The sequence below is a fragment of the Orcinus orca genome, chromosome 20 (assembly GCF_937001465.1).
Source record: "Orcinus orca chromosome 20, mOrcOrc1.1, whole genome shotgun sequence".
NCBI lineage: Eukaryota > Metazoa > Chordata > Mammalia > Artiodactyla > Delphinidae > Orcinus > Orcinus orca.
Window position 1 is genome coordinate 15,566,546 of NC_064578.1, and position 21,590 is coordinate 15,588,135.

At 44.7% G+C, this 21,590-nt stretch overlaps 1 protein-coding gene across 2 annotated transcripts in view; it reads right to left on the bottom strand.

Moving 5' to 3' along the window:
• ZFHX3 (zinc finger homeobox 3) overlaps window positions 1–21,590 on the bottom strand; it is a 252,143-nt gene that overhangs the window by 21,148 nt on the left and 209,405 nt on the right. For both annotated transcript variants that reach the window (XM_049703073.1, XM_049703074.1), the window contains exons 6-7: window positions 1,472–1,605; window positions 1,118–1,318 (exon numbers count right to left, since the gene is read on the bottom strand). In XM_049703073.1, the coding sequence (XP_049559030.1) occupies window positions 1,118–1,318; window positions 1,472–1,605 (335 nt within the window). The remainder of the gene's footprint in view (window positions 1–1,117; window positions 1,319–1,471; window positions 1,606–21,590) is intronic.

The window sequence follows — 21,590 nt, forward strand, 5'->3', positions numbered from 1 at the left end:
AAAAGGAAGTTTCCACTTAGAACCTTTCAACCATGTTCACCAGTCTGTCTATTTGAAAATACCCATGGAAAGTGCATTTACACTTGAAATGAAACTCATGCTAGGTCACCTTAGAGCCTGCCATTGGCTGCTAAGGTCCTCTTGACGCATCATCAAATGTATGTTCCTCACAACTAAACATCATTTACAATGTTATTCATTAATTTTGCGTAACCAAGTGGAATGGGAAATGCCTAGAGGTTACACATCTGTGACCTGCATGGGAATCTTCACACGAAAAGGCAATCAAATTAACTTATTACTCCACTGTTGAAGGAAGTTAGAGGTGAGAATTTTTCTCTTTGGGGGTTTTTCCTCTAGTGATCAGGAAAGGGCTTTCCAGCAGCCCAAGCATACACAGAATGCAGGATACTGGTATCGCCTGTAGACGTTTGAAAAGTTTTCTCATTACATTAGATTTAAATCCTTATACTAATCTTTTGGGCCATGTTTACAGTGGCCACTTAGAGCCATGCCCCGCAGGTGTAGCAACATCATGCTCAAAATGCAAAGCCCTTGTTCATGACTCGCCACGTGCTACCCAACTGAGCACCTTCCTGCTTTGAGAATGAAAGCATCCACTTGAGAAACTCCCACGTCACAGGGCTACATTCTGCGAGTTTGCCACTTGCAGGGGCATCAAGTCAGCTAACCTCTCTGAGCCTCAGTTTCCTCAGCCATCAATGTAAACGTGTCAAACTCTTTAAATAAAACAGAGTGGTTGTGAGGATGAAATGAGACATAATGAATTTAAGAGCAACCTAGAAGATGACCTGCTCAGTAAAGGTTTGGAGAATCTGAATAACAACTTCTTCATGTAAATGGTTAGCTACTCTAGGCCTCTGCGTCCTGAGGGGAGAGAGGAGTGATAAGGCACGTTGAGAAATGCATATGTATTCAGCCCTTTAGGCCACAGTCAGGCCAAGTCTAAGGTGAACAAAGGTCACAGAACTATCTTTGACATTTCCAACTCTGCACTGGCTCTCGCATCCAGCAACAGAGTCCTGTCCATGTTGCTGCATCACCTTTGACCGCTGGGGAAAGAAAAGCCCCGAGGTCCTGCTCCCAGCTGCCTTACCGTCATGATGAGCTTCTCCACGCAGTCGGGCGCCACGCTGTGGAGGTGGGTGAGGTGCAGCTGGAGGTGGATCTTGTTGTTGAGCATGTCCTGGCACAGGGGGCAGCGGAGCATGGGCTGCACCGAGTGCTGCGTCATGGCGTGCACCCGCAGCCGGTTGACATCGGCGTTGCTGTACTTGCAGTAGGGACACTGGTACATCTGTGGGGAACACACAGCCACCCCTCCGGCTGAATCTTCAGTTCCCACCGCAACTGTGTCCGCCCCAAGCCCGCCCACCCGAGACTCCACTCCCCCCCTTCCCCCCAGTTATGTGAAACACTCCCCCACCAGCACAGCCCCTTCTGGCCTCACCTGCTCCGGTTTGGTCTCCTCTGATGTTTTTGGTCGCTTTGAAGAGAGAGGAGACTCTGAGCTACCTGGGAAGGAGATGCGTTTGGAGGTTGCAGGAGAATCTGTCAGCTCCTTCTCTGCTTGGCTTGATGATGCTGGAAGAAAAAGCAGAAGATGTAATACAGCAGCCAGACCAGGCCAGCTCCCAGAGGGTTTGCGTTGGGTGAAAATCAACATTCATTTATAGCACAGGATTTTCTTGAAACACCAAAATTAAAGTAGGATGAGCATCCGGACTGATTTATCAGGCATGCTAGAAAAGAAGCAAGTGTTTCTTTTTGTCCCCCATGAATTTCTGTCACTACACAACTTTAACAACTGAACACTAAGAAAAAAAGGTACAGAAATGGACTAAAAGGCTCTGAGTTGGATTAAGCTACATTCAGTCTATTCTGACCTCCCCCAATCAAGACACAATCTGCTGGCTTATGAGGGTGGGTGGGAAAGTCTCACCAATTGCTTTGCCAACCACGAGTCAACCCAAGTACCAGACAGACTCTGCTTTCATGGATGTAATAGATGATGTGCTTCCAACTTTATTGTCACAGCTCTTGAAATCACAGCACAGCACAGCACATCACAGGAGACATGATAAATGGGACGGACCCGAGAAAGGTTTACACGGATATCTGCATACAAATGCATGCAAAAAAGTCAAGTGTGGCTTCAGCAACTTGCTTCTGGGGAAGAGGTAACTGAAGAGTGGAACTAGATAGGGCGTGACTCCAACTTCTAATCGAGCCAGTGCTCCAGACACAAGAGTTTATTCAGAGTGGGTGGTTCAGAGGGAAAGTGTCCTCTCTGCTTGCCAGAAACATGCCCTCTGCACCCCACTCCACCAAAACAACAAAACACCAACGAGGAAGGAGAGTCACATGAGAGTGAAGCAGCAAGCAGTGAGCGTGGAAGTGTTGGCGGAAGGAGTTCTCTGAAGCATGGAAAGGGATCTGGAAGATTGTGATGAGAAAACAGCTGGGCTGAAAGGGTTTTAACAAGGATGAATAAGCAGGGCTCCTCCAGTATAAACACAAATCTCCAAATGGTCAGATGTGGTCATTCCAAAACCTGGTCAGTATCTTAAGGCTGGCTCTCTCACTTGTTTTGGATGGGAACTCCATTTTTCAGCATTTTGCTACAAGTGGTTGAGAAGAAAAATCCTGAAAATGGTAGTGAGACAGTACATACCCACTGCCCTCCCTACCTCACTGAAAAATCATTTGACTCAGCACTGAGGTCACTGGTTTAGAAAGCCTCATGTTTACTCTTTGGTCAAACTGCTTTCTGTCTCATCCAGCCTAGTTCCCTAGCGTGCGTTTCCAGCCTTGAAATCTGTTCTGACATGGATACCCAAGATGCTGTCATTACAGGTGTGTGCTTTAATAAACAGTTGTAAAAAATCAATTTTATTCATTAAAATCGTAAGGCCACACAATAATTTTGGAAAATAAAAATGCAAAATGCAGGAAATATTCCAGTAAGTGGATGCTCTTCCCAGAATGCACATCTTCTGATCTTTAACCCCAGTATCTTGGTAACCTGGTCTACATAAGTTTGTAGAACATCTATTATTTAAAAAGTGCAAGGACAAGCATATTACACACGGACCCCTCCTCCTCCCAGCACACATTCATAACAGTACTTTAATCTGTCTCGAATCGACTTCAAACCCATTTTCTTCTTAATGGGAGTTATTCATTTTCACTTGAAAGGTAATACATGACGGCTGGATATTTAATGTGATGGACTGGCTGCCGATTAACTGGGTGCTGTATGTGACATTCTAGTCTGGTTCCCACGGCCCACTTCCCATCTCCCAGCCCCCGGCAGACCTGATCCCGCGAAACCTTGCGTCGCAGGTTTTAGACCTCGGAGTGTGATGGGCCCCCTGCCTGAACACTCCCACAATAGGAGTCTTTTAATTAATGTTTTGGGGATGTAAGATCTTCCTGCCCCCAGAAGGTTTCTTATTCTCCATCGTTTTTCATTTTTGCTTACTTGTTGTCTTCTATATGTTAGCTCTTCTATAGCTTTTCAAAGGCATTCTAAAGATGGGGTGGGTGGAGACGTTAGATGATACTTCAGATGCTTATTTGTTAGAGCCATCCTCCACCTTCCCCATTTCCACCTCCAATCTGTAGGATTAGGTTAGGTTCAGGGCTTACAGTTAGGAAAGAGCTGCTCTCTGCTCCCCCTTCCCCTAGGGGCAAGCCAAGATGCAGATCCTATTCTAAACACCCATCCCCGTCTTTTTGTTAGTCTGCCTGACCTGAAACAACACTTGCTTTTACAGGACCGTGACACTGCCTTGTCAATGCCCTCAACCTGCCTCCTACCCCCCCTCTTCAGAATGATTTTCAACCGTGCAGTTGCTCAGCAGTGTGGATGAACGAGCGCGGAGGCTGAGACCGCCCGACTCATCCACTCCCTGGAAAGCAAACCCGGTGTAACCCAGTGCAGCATTAGCGTCCTCACAGGACCGGAGTCCACCCTCGTCCTTCAAGGCTGAACGCATGATGAATGGTGACGAGGTTGCAGAGGTGAGAATTCTCGTTTCAGAAGCCACTATTCTTTCCCCCTGCATGGAGAGGGGGGACTTCTTTTACCTTTTTTTTTATTTTTCATACTCTCAAATTGCTCTGTAATTCTAAAGCTTCCTTTGTGAGCTCAAGCTAAGGAGCTGTTCTAAAGCGTTTTAAAAAATAAAATCGGCACTTGCTCACTCATTCCTCTTTCTCTGGAGTAACACAACAGCTCTGCTATGATATGAAATACTGCATCCACTGGTGTAAAAACTTCCGGGGCTCATCTCCCTTCTATCTGGGGCAATCCGCATTTTTATTAGATCAGATCTGTCTAGAAGTGGACATTAGCCACCTGCAGCTCGCTAGGCTTCTTCTCTAAAGATAAGGCCGTGCCTTTCCTATATCGGAGTCTGTTAACACCCAGTTACAATCCCATTGTGCTTCCCTGGGTGATGTGAGGACTGCTCCAAAGAGTTAGGTTAACGAGGCTGACAGGCCCCTCCTAGCTTGACCCCAGACATTAAAACGTCAATCCCTATGAAAACATGGTACCAGAGATTTTATAAAATTTCTGTAGATGGGTAAACAGTTGCGCAAGTTCTCCATCAGCAGGCTGGAAGAGGGTTTACTACTGACAATGACAGTCTAAGGTTTTCTCAAGCTTCTTCTCTCTGAACTTCAAAAGGGCCAGACTCCCAAAATCAATTCCTACTTTAGTTCTGTCACTAGCATACATTGTAGGCATAAGTAAATGAGGTTGTACGAATACCAAGAGGGAAAGTACTGTGGTTTTCTTTTTTGAAGACTTTTCGAAACTCTGACTTAAATTCCAAGAGCGATGTCACAGTCTAGAAAACATTATTACTTTTTAAAATTAATTACTGATCAGTTTAAGGCCATTACGACGTCACAGTAGTGAAACACAAATAGATGCGCTCCAGAGACAAGCCATAGTTTAAACAGTGCCTGGAACCACTGGATTATACTGGTAACAACTTCAAGGGTAACTACCTGTAGTGGCTTTTACAATAATGACAAAATGAACTGGAAACAATCTAGATATTTTACAACAGGGCACGGTTAAGTAAACAATGGTACCGCCACTCTATTGAGTATCAGATGACATTACATATGATAGCTATGAAGCAATATGGAAAAATCCTTGAGAAGGTTAATCAGAAAAAAATAAGATAACATATGCATTATAACATGATACAGCTTTATAAAAAATAGGTATTAGAAAAAAAGACTGGAAGAAAATGACTGCTGTATTTAGGTGATAGCATCACGGACCATCTCCCCATTTTCTACGTTTGTCATGTAGTTATATTATTTTTAATACTATAATTAAAGAGTTTAGCATTTAAATTCCACTGTCCATGAAAAGGTTGATATTTGGATCCATACTGTGCAAAACATCAGGTGGTATTTTTACTTTGCTGGTTAAAGCAATTTTTCCTCATTTTGGCAGCTATGCCATGTGAAAATATGTGTTAAATCTCAATGAATCTTCCACAGGCAACATGCTGGGCTCCTGGCACTTCAAAGGGTTTAAAAACGTGGCAAGGAATCATGCGAGTGCCATCGATTACATACTCTGTAAAGCGAGGCAAGAGGGATACTGGGGCAATATCGGGGAAATGCAGGGTCAAACCCCAAGCGCAGCCCGACAGGATGTTAGCTGCGGACTCCTCGCCACGCAAACTTTCTAAGGAGTGGACAAACACTTGCTCAACTTGTTAGAAGTTCAGGTTGCCCCGCTGAACTCGCTGGTGAGGCAGGAAAAGGACCGGCATGGCGTGGCTATGGAGTACAGAAAATTCGAAGTCAACTTTCTGGGCCAAAAGCCACCATTCCACCTTAAACTGTGATGGGTTGGTCACTATATCTGACGAAGCCAAGTACTGAGAGGCAGACCTGATTCATGACTCTCCATTTCATTGTTCCTCTACATTCCAAGCAAAAGAAATTTCATTTCCAAGGGAAAGACACAGTAGTCAGTGCATGGCTTCCTCAGGAAAAACAAAAATCATTTCTGTGACGTCAACTTCCAGATATCCTTTGTTTTTAACATATTTGCTTGGGGGTATTTAACCTCTAAAAATAATTACTTAAAAATTTTCCCCTCTTGTCATATTAATTAGAGGGAGTAGGGAAGAGAAGAGAGCCAATCTGAATTCATGCAAGTTTTGTTTACAATTTTCAAGAAGAGGTTTTACTATGTTCTAAGCATATAGAATAATTAAAACAAGCCTAGTAAGGTTTCAGGTAAGAGGTGACTAACTGTAAAGAACAGGTTAAGGGGACTTCCCTGGTGGCGCAGTGGTTAAGAATCCGCCTGCCAGTGCAGGGGACACAGGTTCAATCCCTGGTCCAGGAAGATCCCACATGCCACAGAGCAGCTAAGCCCGTGTGCCACAACTACTGAGCCTGCACTCTACAGCCTGCGAGCCACACCTACTGAGCCCACGTGCCGCAACTACTGAAGCCCGTGTGCCTACAGCCCGTGCTCTGCAACAAGAGAAGCCACTGCCATGAGAAGCTCACGCGCCACAACAAAAAGTAGCCCCCGCTCACCGCAATTAGAGAAAGCCCGTGTGCTGCAACAAAGACCCAACGCAGCCAAAAATAAATAAATAAAAAGTAAATTAAAAAAAAGAAGAATAGGTAAGAACAGTATAATTTAGGGGGCTTATCAAGTGGTCAAGTATGGTACAAACACAGTCTCTTTAACTTCACCTGATAAAACCACTTTTCCTAGAACAAATTCTCACCCAATCCCAATCCTCACTAATAAACTAAAATCTGAGTCACTGAAATTTTGGTGACAGAAAACTTGAGAGCTGTCCTTGCAATACCATGTACTGCCAGCAGACTTAATGCCAACACGTGCCTCATTTCTCACCTAGTGATGTGGTCATACAACTCTGAAGCGAGGGAAGGCAGGGAGTTGCTGCCTCCTGAGAAAGAAACCTGAAGAAAACTTGGAAGTGAAGTAGAAATGGAACCTTAAGGTACACAGTTTCTGGCTTTCCCTAATCATTTGCCAAGACATCAACTTCCCTCCATGACAATCGAAAGTACTGGAAGTTTCAGTTCCATGAGCAAAACTGACTTTCTCATCACTCAACACACCATTGGTGCTGTTGGCATGGTGGACATTCTCTGCCACAGGCCCGCCTTTGGCCAGAAACCTCCCTTGGGGAGATCCTGGGCATGCGCTGAGCTGTCCACGTTACTGGGAAGTTTCTTCTGCGTTTCTTCTCTTCATGGCATAGTGGCCCTCGGAAGTGGTGTTCACCAAGATGCTGACCCCCCTTCCTTCTGGGGACCCCAAGGTGAGCTCACTGAAGGCCTGGGATGCTGCCTGACATGTCATCCTTGTGGAGCGGCCAAAGGCAGCCTCCGGCCCCACTTCTCAACCATCAGACTCTGAGCTAAAGTACCACTGACAGCCCCTCCATCTAAACTTCCATCTCCCAAACCAGCAACATAATGGAGGAGCCAATTAAATGATTATTAATTCATGCTACTTTCCGTAAGCCAGAGGTTCTCATCGCCTTGTGTTCCGTAAACCAGCTTGCCACCTGCCCCAGAAATTTACAGCAATCTTTTATCTCCATTGACTAAGGAGAAAAAAAAAAAAACGTTCACACAGCTCCATACTCAGTGCTTGAGTTGGGATAATGACCCCAGCACGATAGTCACAGAAGCTTCACCATATTGGAAAGTGGTCATTCAGCTCATAATGAAAATGAGATGAAAGGGGCAGTGAGCCCTCTCCATAGCCCCTTCCCCTCAGCTTCTCAGAGGCCCGACACTCCCCTCTAGAAAGCAGAAATGCACAGTTTCCAGAGGGTCAATCTGTGCTCTGGACTCGTGATCCTCTGTGATACTGTCACTGAATGTGGAGCTGCTCTTGGCATCTGCTTGCAATTCCCTCCCCAGAGGAGAGGCTAAGATTTCGTACTCGCATCTCCTGCAGAGCTACTGCACTTCAGAAGTGGCCAGAGAGCTGGCTAAATCCTCTCCCTCCCTACGGAAAGAAACAGTTCGTTTAAAGGGTCTGCTCGGCTGCCAAGTTGGTCGCTAAACATGCACGGCTCTGCCTCTCACCAAACACTTAAAGATGATTCAAAGAGGAATCGGGGAGTCTGTGCACGGCGAAGGCGCACCCAATGGGGTCTCTACACCCTTACACACCCAGAGTCCAGCCCCATGAGGGTAAGAACCTTCTATTCAAAACACAGTCCTGGTTTCAGTTAAGTGCAGGCTACACTGCTCCTGCATGTCTCTTGAAAGCATTTTGTAGAAGTACTCAAAAAGGAGAAGAACATGCCTAGGTAGGTAGAGCGAGACACACAGGCCTCATCCACTTACCAGACATGTCTTCCTGTTTCCATGAAGGATTTCAAAGAAAACTTGAGTTATACTACAGATGGGTATTACTGATGCTCGGGGAATGGCTCATTATTTTTCTCCTCCAACTCAAAGATGAACCAGATAGGTCAGCACTTTGAAAATCCAGAAGCTCGTCAGTGTTGTTTCTGTTGTTGTTATTAGTTTGCTTTTTATTTGGAAATATAGATTCACAGGAAGTTGCAAGATTAGTACAGAGAGGTCCGTTTCCCCTTCGCCTAGGTGTTTCTTTTTAACCAGGGTTTAGATAAAGATTGCTGGGTTTCTCAGATGGAGAGATATACCATGTTCTTGGAGTGGAAGGATCAACACTGTGAAAATGACTATAATACCCAAAGCAATCTACAGATTCAATGCAATCCCTATCAAACTACCAATGGCATTTTTCACAGAACTAGAACAAAAGAATTTCACAATTTGTATGGAAACACAAAAGACCCCGAATAGCCAAAGTAATCTTGAGAAAGAAAAACGGAGCTGGAGGATTCAGGTTCCTGGACTTCAGACTATACTACAAAGCTACAGTCATCAAGACAGTATGGCACTGGCACAAAAACAGAAATACAGATCAGTGGAACAGGATAGAAAGCCCAGAGATAAACCCACATACATATGGTCACCTCATTTTTGATAAATGAGGCAAGAATGTACAATGGAGAAAAGACAGCCTCTTCAATAAGTGATGCTGGGAAAACTGGACAGCTACAGGTAAAAGAATGAAATCAGAACACTCCCTAACACCATACACACAAAAAAACTCAAAATGGATTAAAGACCTAAATGTAAGGCCAAGACACTACAAAACTCTTAGAGGAAAATACAGGCAGAACACTCTATGACATAAATCACAGCAAGACCTTTTTTGACCCATCTCCTAGAGAAGTGGAAATGAAAACAAAAAAAAACAAATGGGACCTAATGAAACTTAAAAGCTTTTGCACAGCAAAGGAAACCATAAACAAGACCAAAAGACAACCCTCAGAATGGGGGGAAATATTTGCAAACGAAGCAACAGACAAAGGATTAATCTCCAAAATATATAAGCAGCTCATGCAGCTCAATATCAAAAAAGCAAACAACCCAATCCAAAAATGGGCAGAAGACCTAAATAGACATTTCTCCAAAGAAGATACACAGATTGCCAACAAACACATGAAAGAATGCTCAACATCACTAATTATTAGAGAAATGCAAATCAAACCTACAATGAGGTATCACCTCACACCAGTCAGAATGGCCATCATCAAAAAATCTACAAACAATAAATGCTGGAGAGGGTGTGGAGAAAAGGGAACCCTCTTGCACTGTTGGTGGGAATGTAAATTGATACAGCCACTATGGAGAACAGTATGGAGGTTCCTTAAAAAACTACAAATAGAACTACTATATGACCCAGCAATCCCACTACTGGGCATATACCTTGAGAAAACCATAATTCAAAAAGAGTCATGTACCACAATGTTCACTGCAGCTCTATTTACAATAGCCAGGACATGGAAGCAACCTAGGTGTCCATCAACAGATGAATGGATAAAGAAGATGTGGCACATATATATATAATGGAATATTACTCAGCCACGAAAAGAAGCGAAACTGAGTTATTTGTAGTCAGGGGGATGAACCCAGAATCTGTCATACAGAGTGAAGTAAGTCACAAAGAGAAAAACAAATACCATATGCTAACACATATATATGGAATCTAAAAAAAGAAAAATGGTTATGAAGAACCTAGGGGCAGGACAGGAATAGAGACGCAGATGTAGAGAATGGACTTGAGGACACGGGGAGGGGGAAGGGTAAGCTGGGACCGAAGTGAAAGAGCGTCAAGGACATATATACACTACCAAATTTAAAATAGATAGCTAGTGGGAAGCAGCCACATAGCACAGGGAGATCCGTTTGGTGCTTTGTGACCACCTAGAGGGGTGGTATAGGGAGGGTGGGAGGGAGATGCAAGAGGGAGGAGATACGAGGATATATGTATACGTATAGCTGATTCACTTTGTTATAAAGCAGAAACTAACACACCATTGTAAAGCAATTATACTCCAATAAAGATGTTTAAAAAAAAAAAATCCACCTTCCAATGCAGGAGATGCGGGTTCGATCCCTGGTCAGGGAACTAAGATCCCACATGCCACAGGAAAACTAAGCCCGTGCGCTGCAACTAGAGAGAAGCCATCGCACCACAACTAGAGAGGAGCCTGCACGCCACAACAAAAGATCCCACGTGCCACAACTAAGACCCGATGTAGCCAAAAATAAATAAAATAAAATAAAACGGGGAGTTTCATACAAAGCAGAAGGACAAGGACCTCCAGATAAGTGGAAAAATCTGGCAACAGGATCTTCATTCCTATGCAGTAGCCGTGGGCTGGAGCCGATGCCCCGTGCCCTCTGGCTTGCCCCACGCTCCCCTGATACTGGGCATTCCTTCATTCCGTCTGCCAGCCTCTATGTGTTACACTTAATTTGGGAGATGGGGCTCGAGGAGGAGACAGGAGCGAAAAGAAGAATCTTAGAAAGGGCAGACGGACTGAAGAGGAGGCTGAGGAAAAGCGAGTAGGAGAAGGAGAGGCAACCACAGGGGCCCAGAGGCTGGAAGCTGATCCCAGGAAGGCTGCCCCGGGAGGAGGCAGGGGCTGTCATCCCAAGAAGAATCAGTAGCTGAACCTGGGAAAGGAAATCCTTGTTTCATTGCCTGAGTTCATTGTCTGCTCCCTGACACAGAGCCCCTAAATCCCCTGAAATTTCCTGGGTGACAGGAGTATCTTTTGTTCCAATGAGGTGACTCTGAGTGGTCACCAGAAAGACCAAGCCGTGGTTAGAAGCTTGGGATCTTCAATCTCACCTCCCACCCTTCAGGAAGGGGAGGGGGTTGGAGACGGAGTTAATGATCCATCATCCCTACTTGATGAAGCCTCCATAAAAATCCCAAAATTTAAAAAAATTCCAGGTTGGCACACCCCAACTCCGTGGGGACGGAGACTCCTGCGCTCAGGATCCTTCCAGACCTTGCCCTATGTGTCTCTTCATCTGACTGTTCATCTGTTATCTTTTATCATACCATTCGTTAAATCATAAGCTGGTAAAAAAAAAAAAAAAACAGAACAAAAAAACATTGCTGGGTTTTTGATCACTCTTCATCATGACCACATGTCTCCTCCTCTCCCACTCCTGCAATCCGGGATTCCATCGGCCAAGACCAGGACTCGTGCCTCTTCTACACACTTCTGTCTTTTAGGAAAGCTCAGTTCCCTCCTCACGCAGCGGGGGCTCAGGGCCTTGCCATCCGGTTAAAGGAGACGTAAGTCTCAAACTTCACGCACGTCACGGAGGTCAGAGCACCAACATTCTCAAACTCAACTGTGAGTCAGAAATCCCCTGGAAGGCTTGCTAACACATAGAAGGCAGGCCCCACCCCCCTAGCATAGGTCTGATTCAGAGAATCTGCATTTCCAGTGAGTTCCCAGGTGATGCTGGTGGTCTGACCACATTTTGAGAACCGCTGTCAGAGCCAAAGCTTTCTGTAATTGGTAGGAACCATACCACCTTGTGGCTGGACTAGAATTAAATAAGGGGGCCTGCAGGCGTGGGCGGATCTGGCCGTCCACTTTCAAATGACTCTTGCTGAAAATGCTATTCTCATCATCTACACTCGGGGACAAAAGCCAGGCCTGGTCTCAAAGCCCGATGTTTTCCCCCTCAGGCCAAAGGTGAAAGATTAAATATGGCTGTCCCTCAGGGAACCTGCCTCCTCTAAACCAACACAGACACATTTTCAAAGCCAGAAATTCAGAAGGAATAACCTCTACGTGTTCTGTTAGCAGTGTAATCCAGAATAATGACAGACTGCCTTGCTTATGAAAGTCTCGGTCTTTCCACGTGTCCTGGAGAACCTCTGTAAAAAGGACAAACACCTCTGGGCTCTTTCCACTTTGCAGGAAGAGGAAGCCTCTTTTTGGTGCTGGCTTCCCAGGTCTTGGCGCCTGCAGGCCACACCAGCCTGAGGCACCCTTTGCTTCGGCCCTGGGAAGAATGCAGAGACCCACACCGGCCCCTGTGTCCGCGAGTCGGCACTCTGGGAATGGGGGGTCAGGCCGTGCTTTCCCAGCGAGCAGCCAGGGTGCGACGGTGGGCCCATGCTGAGTGCTGGCTGCCGCCGCTTGTCTGCAGCTTCGGGGAAAAAAGTAGTGCTAAGTCCCACATCAGAGGCATCAATCTGTTGTACTAATTCCTTGTTGAAATATGCATAAGGCTGCTTAACTACACTGATTTGCGCTCCCAAAAGGCCATCCCGCAATTCAGTTTCAAGATACCTTACTCCCTCTGTGTCAGGTTTATGAATGAACCACCAGTCAAAACAGAGCCACCAGCCACCACTTCGTTTAGACCAACATCCGCTGTCGGAGTACTCGTAACTTCTAAACGTTGGGCTGCCACCCAGAAGCCAGGGACCAAAGGGGCCAAGACCCAATTCTTCACTTCGAGGTATCAAATCAGCCTGCCTGCCTGTGGCCTCTTGTCAGCTTCCCCAGAGTGTCCTGTCTTCCCCTGCAGAGCCCCTGAGCTGTGCACAGATGCCATCTGCAGCTGTGGTCACAGTGCCCGGTGAGGATGGGGCGCAGTCGGCGGGCACCTCAGGGTCTGCATTATCACTCTGCCCTCTGGCTTCATTACAGGATTGTGACAACCGTGGACTTGGAAAAAGCTAGAACAGGGAGAACCTTAGAGACACTTGAATTAACAAAAAAAAGTACAGAGGTGCGAGATGTAGGTCAAAACAAGAGGTGATGTGGGTCATGCTGGGACCAGGCTGCAGTTAATTAACAGAAGCTCATCCATCAGCTCCAATATTAATTAGGTTAGTCAGAGCCTCTGAGCCCCGCACAGCACAGGCTCCCAGAGACCAGGCGAGAAGGGTACTCTTCCAGGGTTTCCTCCACTCCAAACCTATCTTCATAAGATACTTAACGAAATTTTAAGAGTCAACTGGAACTTATGACAATAAAAACATACAATCTGGGTCCAGCATGGTGACAGACACAAAGAGCCCTGCCCTTCACTTCTCCGCACCCTTACAAATCAGCTCTTCCCCAGGACCCACCGAGGATTTCTCTTCGCTCATTCAGGTTAGCAGGAGCGTGAGAATCTGTAATGGGCGAGAAAAACGTCACTCAGGTCCCTGGAAGGGCTGGAAAATGGGAATGACTCTCCACTTTCCCCTGCAGGTTTCAAGTACCAAGCAGAATGGAAAGGTCTCCTCTTGGAGTTTGGAAAGCACAGAGGGGGAGCCCCACACCGAGTAATGTTTACGTCAGCATTTCTCTCACCACCACGCTCCAAAGGCTGTGTTTGCTCACAGCCTGCAAAGGCCCAAGACGGCCCATGTGTGTGAAGGGGCGGGGGAGGCAGTTCGGGGGCACCACTCCTCCGTAACTCCTGTGTTTCCCTGGCCAAGTTCTCTTTACACAGAGACATCGCACCCCCTCCCCCCGCTAAGGAACACAGCACATGGCTTGCAGGGCTGCCACAACCTGGCTCAAGTCCCGGCTGTGTGACCTTGAGCGTTTCAGTTGACTACACTGGACTTTCAGCTTCCATGTCTGTCAGCAGGAGGACCGCGTCTACTCACAGGGCTTCTGGGAGGCTAGCAAGAGAGATTAGGCACACGAAGCCCACCAGGGTCAAGCACACAGCGAGAGCTCAAACATTTGTTGCTATGGTTTCATTTTTAGAAGTGTCTCTGGGAAATAATACAGGTGCATGTGCGGCCACATAACCACAGAGTGAGGGGAGAGGCCTGGTTTCAAGGACACGCAAAGACACCCTAAATTTGCCTTTTCTGTAAATCAACGCGCAAGCATTCTACTCACCCCATGGGTTTAATATCTAAAAAGCAGAAAGTTGAATAACTTGCACTTTAAAGTGTTTATGGTTATGCTGTTTTACCAACTGATTGCTAATGAAACATCCAAACAGTATTAAGCACTTGCTAGATGCTAGCGATTACAAAAATGCATGAATGTGGGGTTGGGGAGAGATGCATAGGCAGAGCACAGAAGATTTTTAGGGCAATAAAAATACTCTGTATGATATTATAGTGATGGTTCAATGTCATTATACATTTGTCCAAACCCACAGAATGTACATCAAGAGTGAATCGTAAGGTAAACTGTGGACTTTGGATGATTATGACGGATCAATGTAGGTTCATCATTGGTTAAAAAAAAAATACCATCCTGGTAGGTGATGTTGATAATGGGGGAGCTATGCGTGTCGGGGGCTGGGGAGCAGGGCAGAGGGTATACGGGAAATCCCTGTGCCTCCCTCTCAAGTTCGTTGTAAACCTAAAACAGCTCTAAAAAGCCAGTCTTTTAAAAAAACAAAAACAAAGATGAATGAATGCCACATGGCCCTGACCATAAAGAGGTGACAATTCTGACAACTAGAGAAACAGGATTTTCAAGTCTTCTCCAATCTTCGTATAGTAAGAGAAAGCTACCAGGTCATGTGTTCTTCAGCTTTCTAATCGGGGGGATATATCCCTGACCCAGAGGGCACATTGCACTTTGATCACAGATCTGACCCCTAGGAGTTCGATGAGTTTTAGTTCTCTAGCTGCTGGATAAAGATAATGTTGGACCCAGGAAGAATGTGAGAGCCTAACAAAAGTGCTCTGATATCCCCTGAGAAAGGCGCCATAGTATTTTTTTTAGACTCATGATCATGATTCTGATAACAGAGGTGCTTCCCCCAACAGCACAAAAGCTAAAACTGAAACAAAGCAAGAAGATCAACATGGCCGTGTAGCAATAATATGCAAATCTATAAGTTATTTTCTACAGCGATGAAAAATAATTTGCTCCTTAATCTACATTTTCACTGCTCCCTATCTATATACCTTGATGATAATTCTCATTACACTGTTACCATAGTTATATGATTGCATATAACATCCTTTCTAGAAAGTGAGTTCCAGTTACTTTTTTTTTGTATAACCCATATCTGCATTAGATATCTGCACAAAAAATATTTGCTCAACTGATGTGGTGCCTATGTCTCTTATGACTTAAATATAAATTCTCAAGGCCAAGATGGCTGAATTACTGGAATTCGGGCAAGTCCAGATACATGCCATACCCTGTATCTATTTTTGCTTCTCAACATAAAAATAGTTCAGATGGTTTGTTTTCAATTGTGAGACAGAATTCTGCCTGCAGTGACTTAAACAGCCAAGTTATACTGAAAGTGGCCTGGAACAAAAAGAGCGTGGGGAGTGGAGGTGGGGGAAGGGAACAAGTGGACTCCGGAAAAGCCGACTTAGCCACACACTTCCCATCTGTGTGTGAAAACGTAAAACCAAAAATGCATTCCATTGGCGAGAACGGGAACCACAGAGGGGCCATGCAGGCCAGGCTACCAGCATTCCCTCACACGTACCCTACTGCAAAGACACATCTACCTTTGGGTGAGGTGGAGAGATGGAACCAAGTCCGAAAGGACACAGAATTAGGCCAAAATGATTTTCGTAGAGGCAGTGAATGGCCTGGTTTCCAGCAAACAACGGGGCTGGGACATGGAGAGCCACTCAAAGACACCCTCGTGAGTCTCCAAAGATTGATGTCCTCATCACCGGGCTCTGACAGCTCAGTGAGATGGGGCCCAGTAACAGTGGACCAGGTGAGAGCTTCAGTGTTCTGATGCCCCACCAAGAAAGGCCGTGTGGTACTATCTAACCTTCACGGAAGAAGGCTGGGGGGCCCACGGGAACTCTGTCCAGGCTCCTGGCCCATGCTCTCTCCACCAGCCAGAGACCAGGAACATCCTTGCAAGCTATGAGCATTCTGACCTTAGAAATTAATGTTTTCCGAGATTCTACACTACTGTACAACTGTCCCTCCTCCAATCATATTTTTAAGAAGTTCCAGAACTGCAAGAACCCATTTAGTCCAAACCTGCCACTTGACAGATTGTGAAACCGAGGTCCAGAGACCAAGTTCGCGTGGCTTATCTCAGTGGCAGGACTGGGCCCTGGGCTTCTGCCTTCTCATAGTGCAGAGTGCTTCCTCTCAGCACATGCCTTGTCTTGTCTTTATGGACTCAGTCTTTTCAAAAAAGTATTGTTTCAGCCCCTTTCCTTTCTCCGCCACAGATTACATTTCAGGCACTCAGTTCCCCATACAATGGCGTCGCTATTTATACAGAGCTGTAAACAACAGGGAGAAGAGGGGGAGGGGCTGGTAATAGATTTCCACCAGGATGTTCCTGACCTGCTTTTTTTCAACCTCAGTAATTACAAAGGCAGTGGGTCTGCAGGAATTATTCATACGCAGCAAGAGCCATACACTATACATTTATGTTAAACATGTCAAACCCGATTGAAATCATGCCTGCCAGCACCATATTCCATAAACACACTTTTCCCTAACAGTTGCCCAGACCTTGCCAGCCCATTAAGACGTCCCTTAATAGCAGTCTTCCATAGATTCAGATCAGGGATGCTCCGCTGCACTAATTGCTGTGTGTTAGGTGAGCATCATGGATTTAAAAAAAATTAATAAAATAAAATCCCTTCAAGCTATTCCCCTAGAAAAGCAGTGCTCAAACTACAATTCCAAACCAAAATTTTACAAAAATACAAACATGGACATCAGTTAGGGATTTCTGAAGCATTATGTTGTCATTTTAAGTTGGAGTGTTGCCCCATCTTTGTTTGTTTTTTAAAATCCCAATATCCCCCAGGTCATCTTGTCTCAAATTAGCTTAACTAGACCCAGCCTAGTGCTCCGTGGCTAGAAACCATGGCGGCTACAGGATTTAAATAACCATCTTGCTATGATTATTTGCCAAGGGTTCAATTTTTTCCCCTAATTATTGGTGATAAAGCATTACATTAATTGCATATCACTTAATTTATAGCAATTAATGATTGATTGGATAATCACTGCATTAATTATTGTTCAGTTGCTGACACTGGGGGCTCTTCAATCTACAACACACACTTTTAAATCCACACTGCTAAAAGAGAACAAGCGATCGCTTTCACATTTTAAAAGAGAAAACCGCAAAGTTGGATGGTGGAAATGGCTGTGCATTAAGGAAGAGGCTTTGAATCAAAGACCCTTTCCACACCCTCTGGTGGCCCACAGGAGCACTTTACGCTTGCCTTGAGTAGACGTGACCCGAGGTGTCTACTAAGGACTCGTCCATGTGCCACCACGTCCCATCGTGGAACCCAGGCTGCGGCTGGTGGGTGTCACTTGTCTGTGTTCCAAGGCTCCCAGGGGCCAAGGTCATTGGCTAACTGGTGGGCTTCCTGACTCCAAATATAGAGAGTTCTTTCCACTTCACCAACCTGCTTTCAGACTGAGCATGACGCTGCCTTACTACGAGTCATGTTCGTGGCTGACAGTCCCACTCGTTTCAAACATACAGGTGGCAGTCGTGTTACTGTTTTCCACTGCACAACTTTAGGAGGGTGCTGTTCTCTACACTCAGAATGGGGGTGAAAATGGGATCAAATGATTAGACTGAAAAAGTCCATTCTTGGAGAGATGTATAATGAACTCCTAAGAGCTCGGGCTCTGTCCTAAGAGCATGTGTAAGAGCCAGTACGCAAAGCCGAACCTGCTCGTATGTCTTTTGGCAACTCGCTCGAGCTCTCCCAGGCTCCATTCACTTATCTACAAAATGGCGGCGGGGGGGGGGGGGGGGGACGACAAGGGGGTGGTTCCTTCCAGTATCTATTTCATGGCATTGGGGGTGAGAATCAAGTGAAATAATCGTATATAAAGCAGTGCTGCCCAACTCTTCTTCATATGGCAGCACACACAGAAAACCATAGCTAATTAGTATCAACAGATGAAGTTGCACTTGCCCCTGGCTGGAGCAGCCCCTGGCCTCCGCAGGCCAACCCAAGGGCTATGGAGATCAGTATCTGTGACCATTCATGGCACGTTGGCTGGGCAGGACAGGTGCAATCTGGCACGCAGTTACAGCTCGATGTAGCCAGAATAATAACTGGAAAGTACAATGAGAGCTGCAGACACATTCTTTCAAAGTTGGTTTTGCTCCTGCTGAGTATCTCTAGCTGCACTGGCCAATATGGTAGCTGCTAGCCACAGGCTACTGAACTTTAAATTCACTGAAATTAAGTAAAATTTAAAATTGAGCTCCTCAGTGATGCTAGCTACATGTCAAGCACTGAATAGCCCTGTGTGGCTAGTGGCTGCTGTACTGTACAGTGTAGATGCAGAACATTTTTACTGTTTATACTGTCTGATGACCATGGGTGTTCCTGAAGTACCCAGTAGACTGTATGCTCCCTGAAGGCAAGGCCTGTAATCTCAAGGAACTTGTGATCAGTGGAACTCTGCCCACTGCCCCGCGTGTGGCAGGGACCCAACCACTGACCATGGGATTGATGCTCTCGTGCATGAAATCACTATCCTGCTTGTCTTGCTGCCACTCAAGGTAAAAGACCTGCCTCCTAAATAAAAGAAGCCCAAAGAGGGTCCACTGCCAACAGACATAACAAAGGAAATCAGGATAACCAGGGCACCTACCGGGCACCGGTGGGGGACCACGGACACCTAAGGGGACAGGAGGAATCCCCAGTGACCAGCTTGTGGGATCTTGGTTCCCAGGCTGGAGGTCAGGCCCGAGCTCCTGTGGTGGGAGCTCCGCGTCTAAACCGTTAGACTAACAGAGAACCTCAGACCCCAGGGAATATTAATCGGAGTGAGGGCTCCCAGAGGTCCTCATCTCAGCACCAAGACCCAGCTCTACCTAACTGCCTACAAACTCCAGTGCCAGACGCCTGAGGCCAAAGAACCACTAAACAGGAATACAGCCCCACCCATCAAAAAATAAATCAAATGACAAAAAAATATGTTACAAAGGAGCAAGATAAAAACCTACAAGACCAAATAAATGAAGATGAAATAGACAAACTACCTGAAAAAGAATTCAGAGTAATGAGAGTAAAGATGATCCAAAATCTTGGACAAAATGGAGAAAATACAAGAAATATTTAACAAGGATCTAGAAGAACTAAACAGCAAACAAACAGTGAAGAACAACACAATAACTGAAATTAAAAATACTCTAGACGGAATCAATAGCAGAATAACTGAGGCAGAAGAAGGGATAAGTGAGCCGGAAGATAAAATGGCGGAAGTAACTGCCAGGGAGCAGAATAAAGAAAAAAGAATGAAAAGAATTGAGGACAGTCTCTGAGCCTCTGGGACAAGACTAAACTCACCAACATTCGAACTACAGGGCTCCCAGAAAAAGAAGAGAAAAAGAAAGGGACTGAGAAAGTATTTCAAGACATTATAGCTGAAAACTTCCCTAACATGGGAAAGGAAATAGTCAAGTCCAGAGAGTCCCATACAGGATAAACCCAAAGAGAAACACGCCAAGACACATATTAATCAAACTGTCAAAAACTAAATACTAAGAAAAAATATTAAAAGCAGCAAGGGAAAAGCAGCAAGTAACATACAAGGGAATCCCCATAAAGTTAACAGCTGATCTTTCAGCAGAAATTTAGCAAACCAGAAGGGAGTGGCAGGACATATTTAAAGTGATGAAAGGGAAACACCTACAACCAAGATTACTCTATCCAGCACGGATCTCATTCAGATTCAACGGAGAAATTAAAAACTTTACAGACAAGCAAAAATTAAGAGAATTCAGCACCAGCAAACCAGCTTTATATCAAATCCTAAAGGAACTTCTCTAGGCAGGAAACACAAGAGAAGGAAAGGACCTACAATAACAAACCCAAAACAATTAAGAAAATGGTAATAGGAACATACACATCGATAATTACCTTAAATGTAAATGGATTACAATGCTCCAGCCCAAAGACACAGACTGGCTGAATGGATACAAAAACAAGACTTGTATACATGCTGTCTACAAGAGACCCACTTCAGACCTAGGGACACATACAGACTGAAAGTGAGGGGATGGAAAAATATATACCATGCATGTGGAAATAAGAAGAAAGTTGGAGTAGCAGTTTTCGTACGAGACAAAGCAGACTTTGAAATAAAGACTATTACAAGAGACAAAGAAGGACACTACATAATGATCAAGGGATCAATCCAAGAAGAAGACATAACAATGGTAAATATTTATGCACTCAACATAGGAGCACCTCAATACATAAGGCAAATGCTAACAGCCATAAAAGGGAAAATTGACAGTAATACAATCATAGGAGGGGACTTTAACACCCCACTTTCACCAATGGACAGATCATGCAAAATGAAAATAAATACGGAAACACAAGCTTTAAGTGACACATTAGACAAGATGAACTTAATTGATATTTATAGGACATTCCATCCAAAAACAACAGAATACACTTTCTTCTCAAGTGCTCATGGAACATTCTCCAGGATAGACCATATCTTGGGTCACAAATCAAGCAGTGGTAAATTTAAGAAAATTGAAATCGTATCAAGTATCTTTTCCTACCACAATGCTATAAGACTAGATAGAAATTACTGTAAAAAATACAAACACATGGAGGTTAAACAATACAGTACTAAATAACCAAGAGATCACTGAAGAAATCAAAGAGGAAATCAAAATATACCTAGAAACAAATGACAATGAAAACACAACAACCCAAAACCTATGGGATGCAGCAAAAGCAGTTCTAAGAGGGAAGGTTATAGCTATACATCCTACCTCAAGAAACAAGAAACATCTCAAATAAACAACCTAAACTTACACGTAAAGCAATTAGAGAAAGAAGAACAAAATAAAACCCAAGGTTAGCAGAACAAAAGAAATCATAAAGATCAGATCAGAAATAAATGAAATAGAAACAAAGAAAACAATAGCAAAGATCAATAAAACTAAAAGCTGGTTCTTTGAGAAGATAAACAAAATGGATATACCATTAGCCAGACTCATCAAGAAAAAAAGGGAGAAGACTCAAATCAATAGAATTAGAAATGAGAAAGGAGAAGTAACAACTGACACTGCAGAAATACAAAGGATCATGAGAGATTACTAAAAGCAACTATACGCCAATAAAATGGACAACCTGGGAGAAATTGACAAATTCTTAGAAAAGCACAACTTTCTGAGACTGAACCAGGAAGAAATAGAAAATG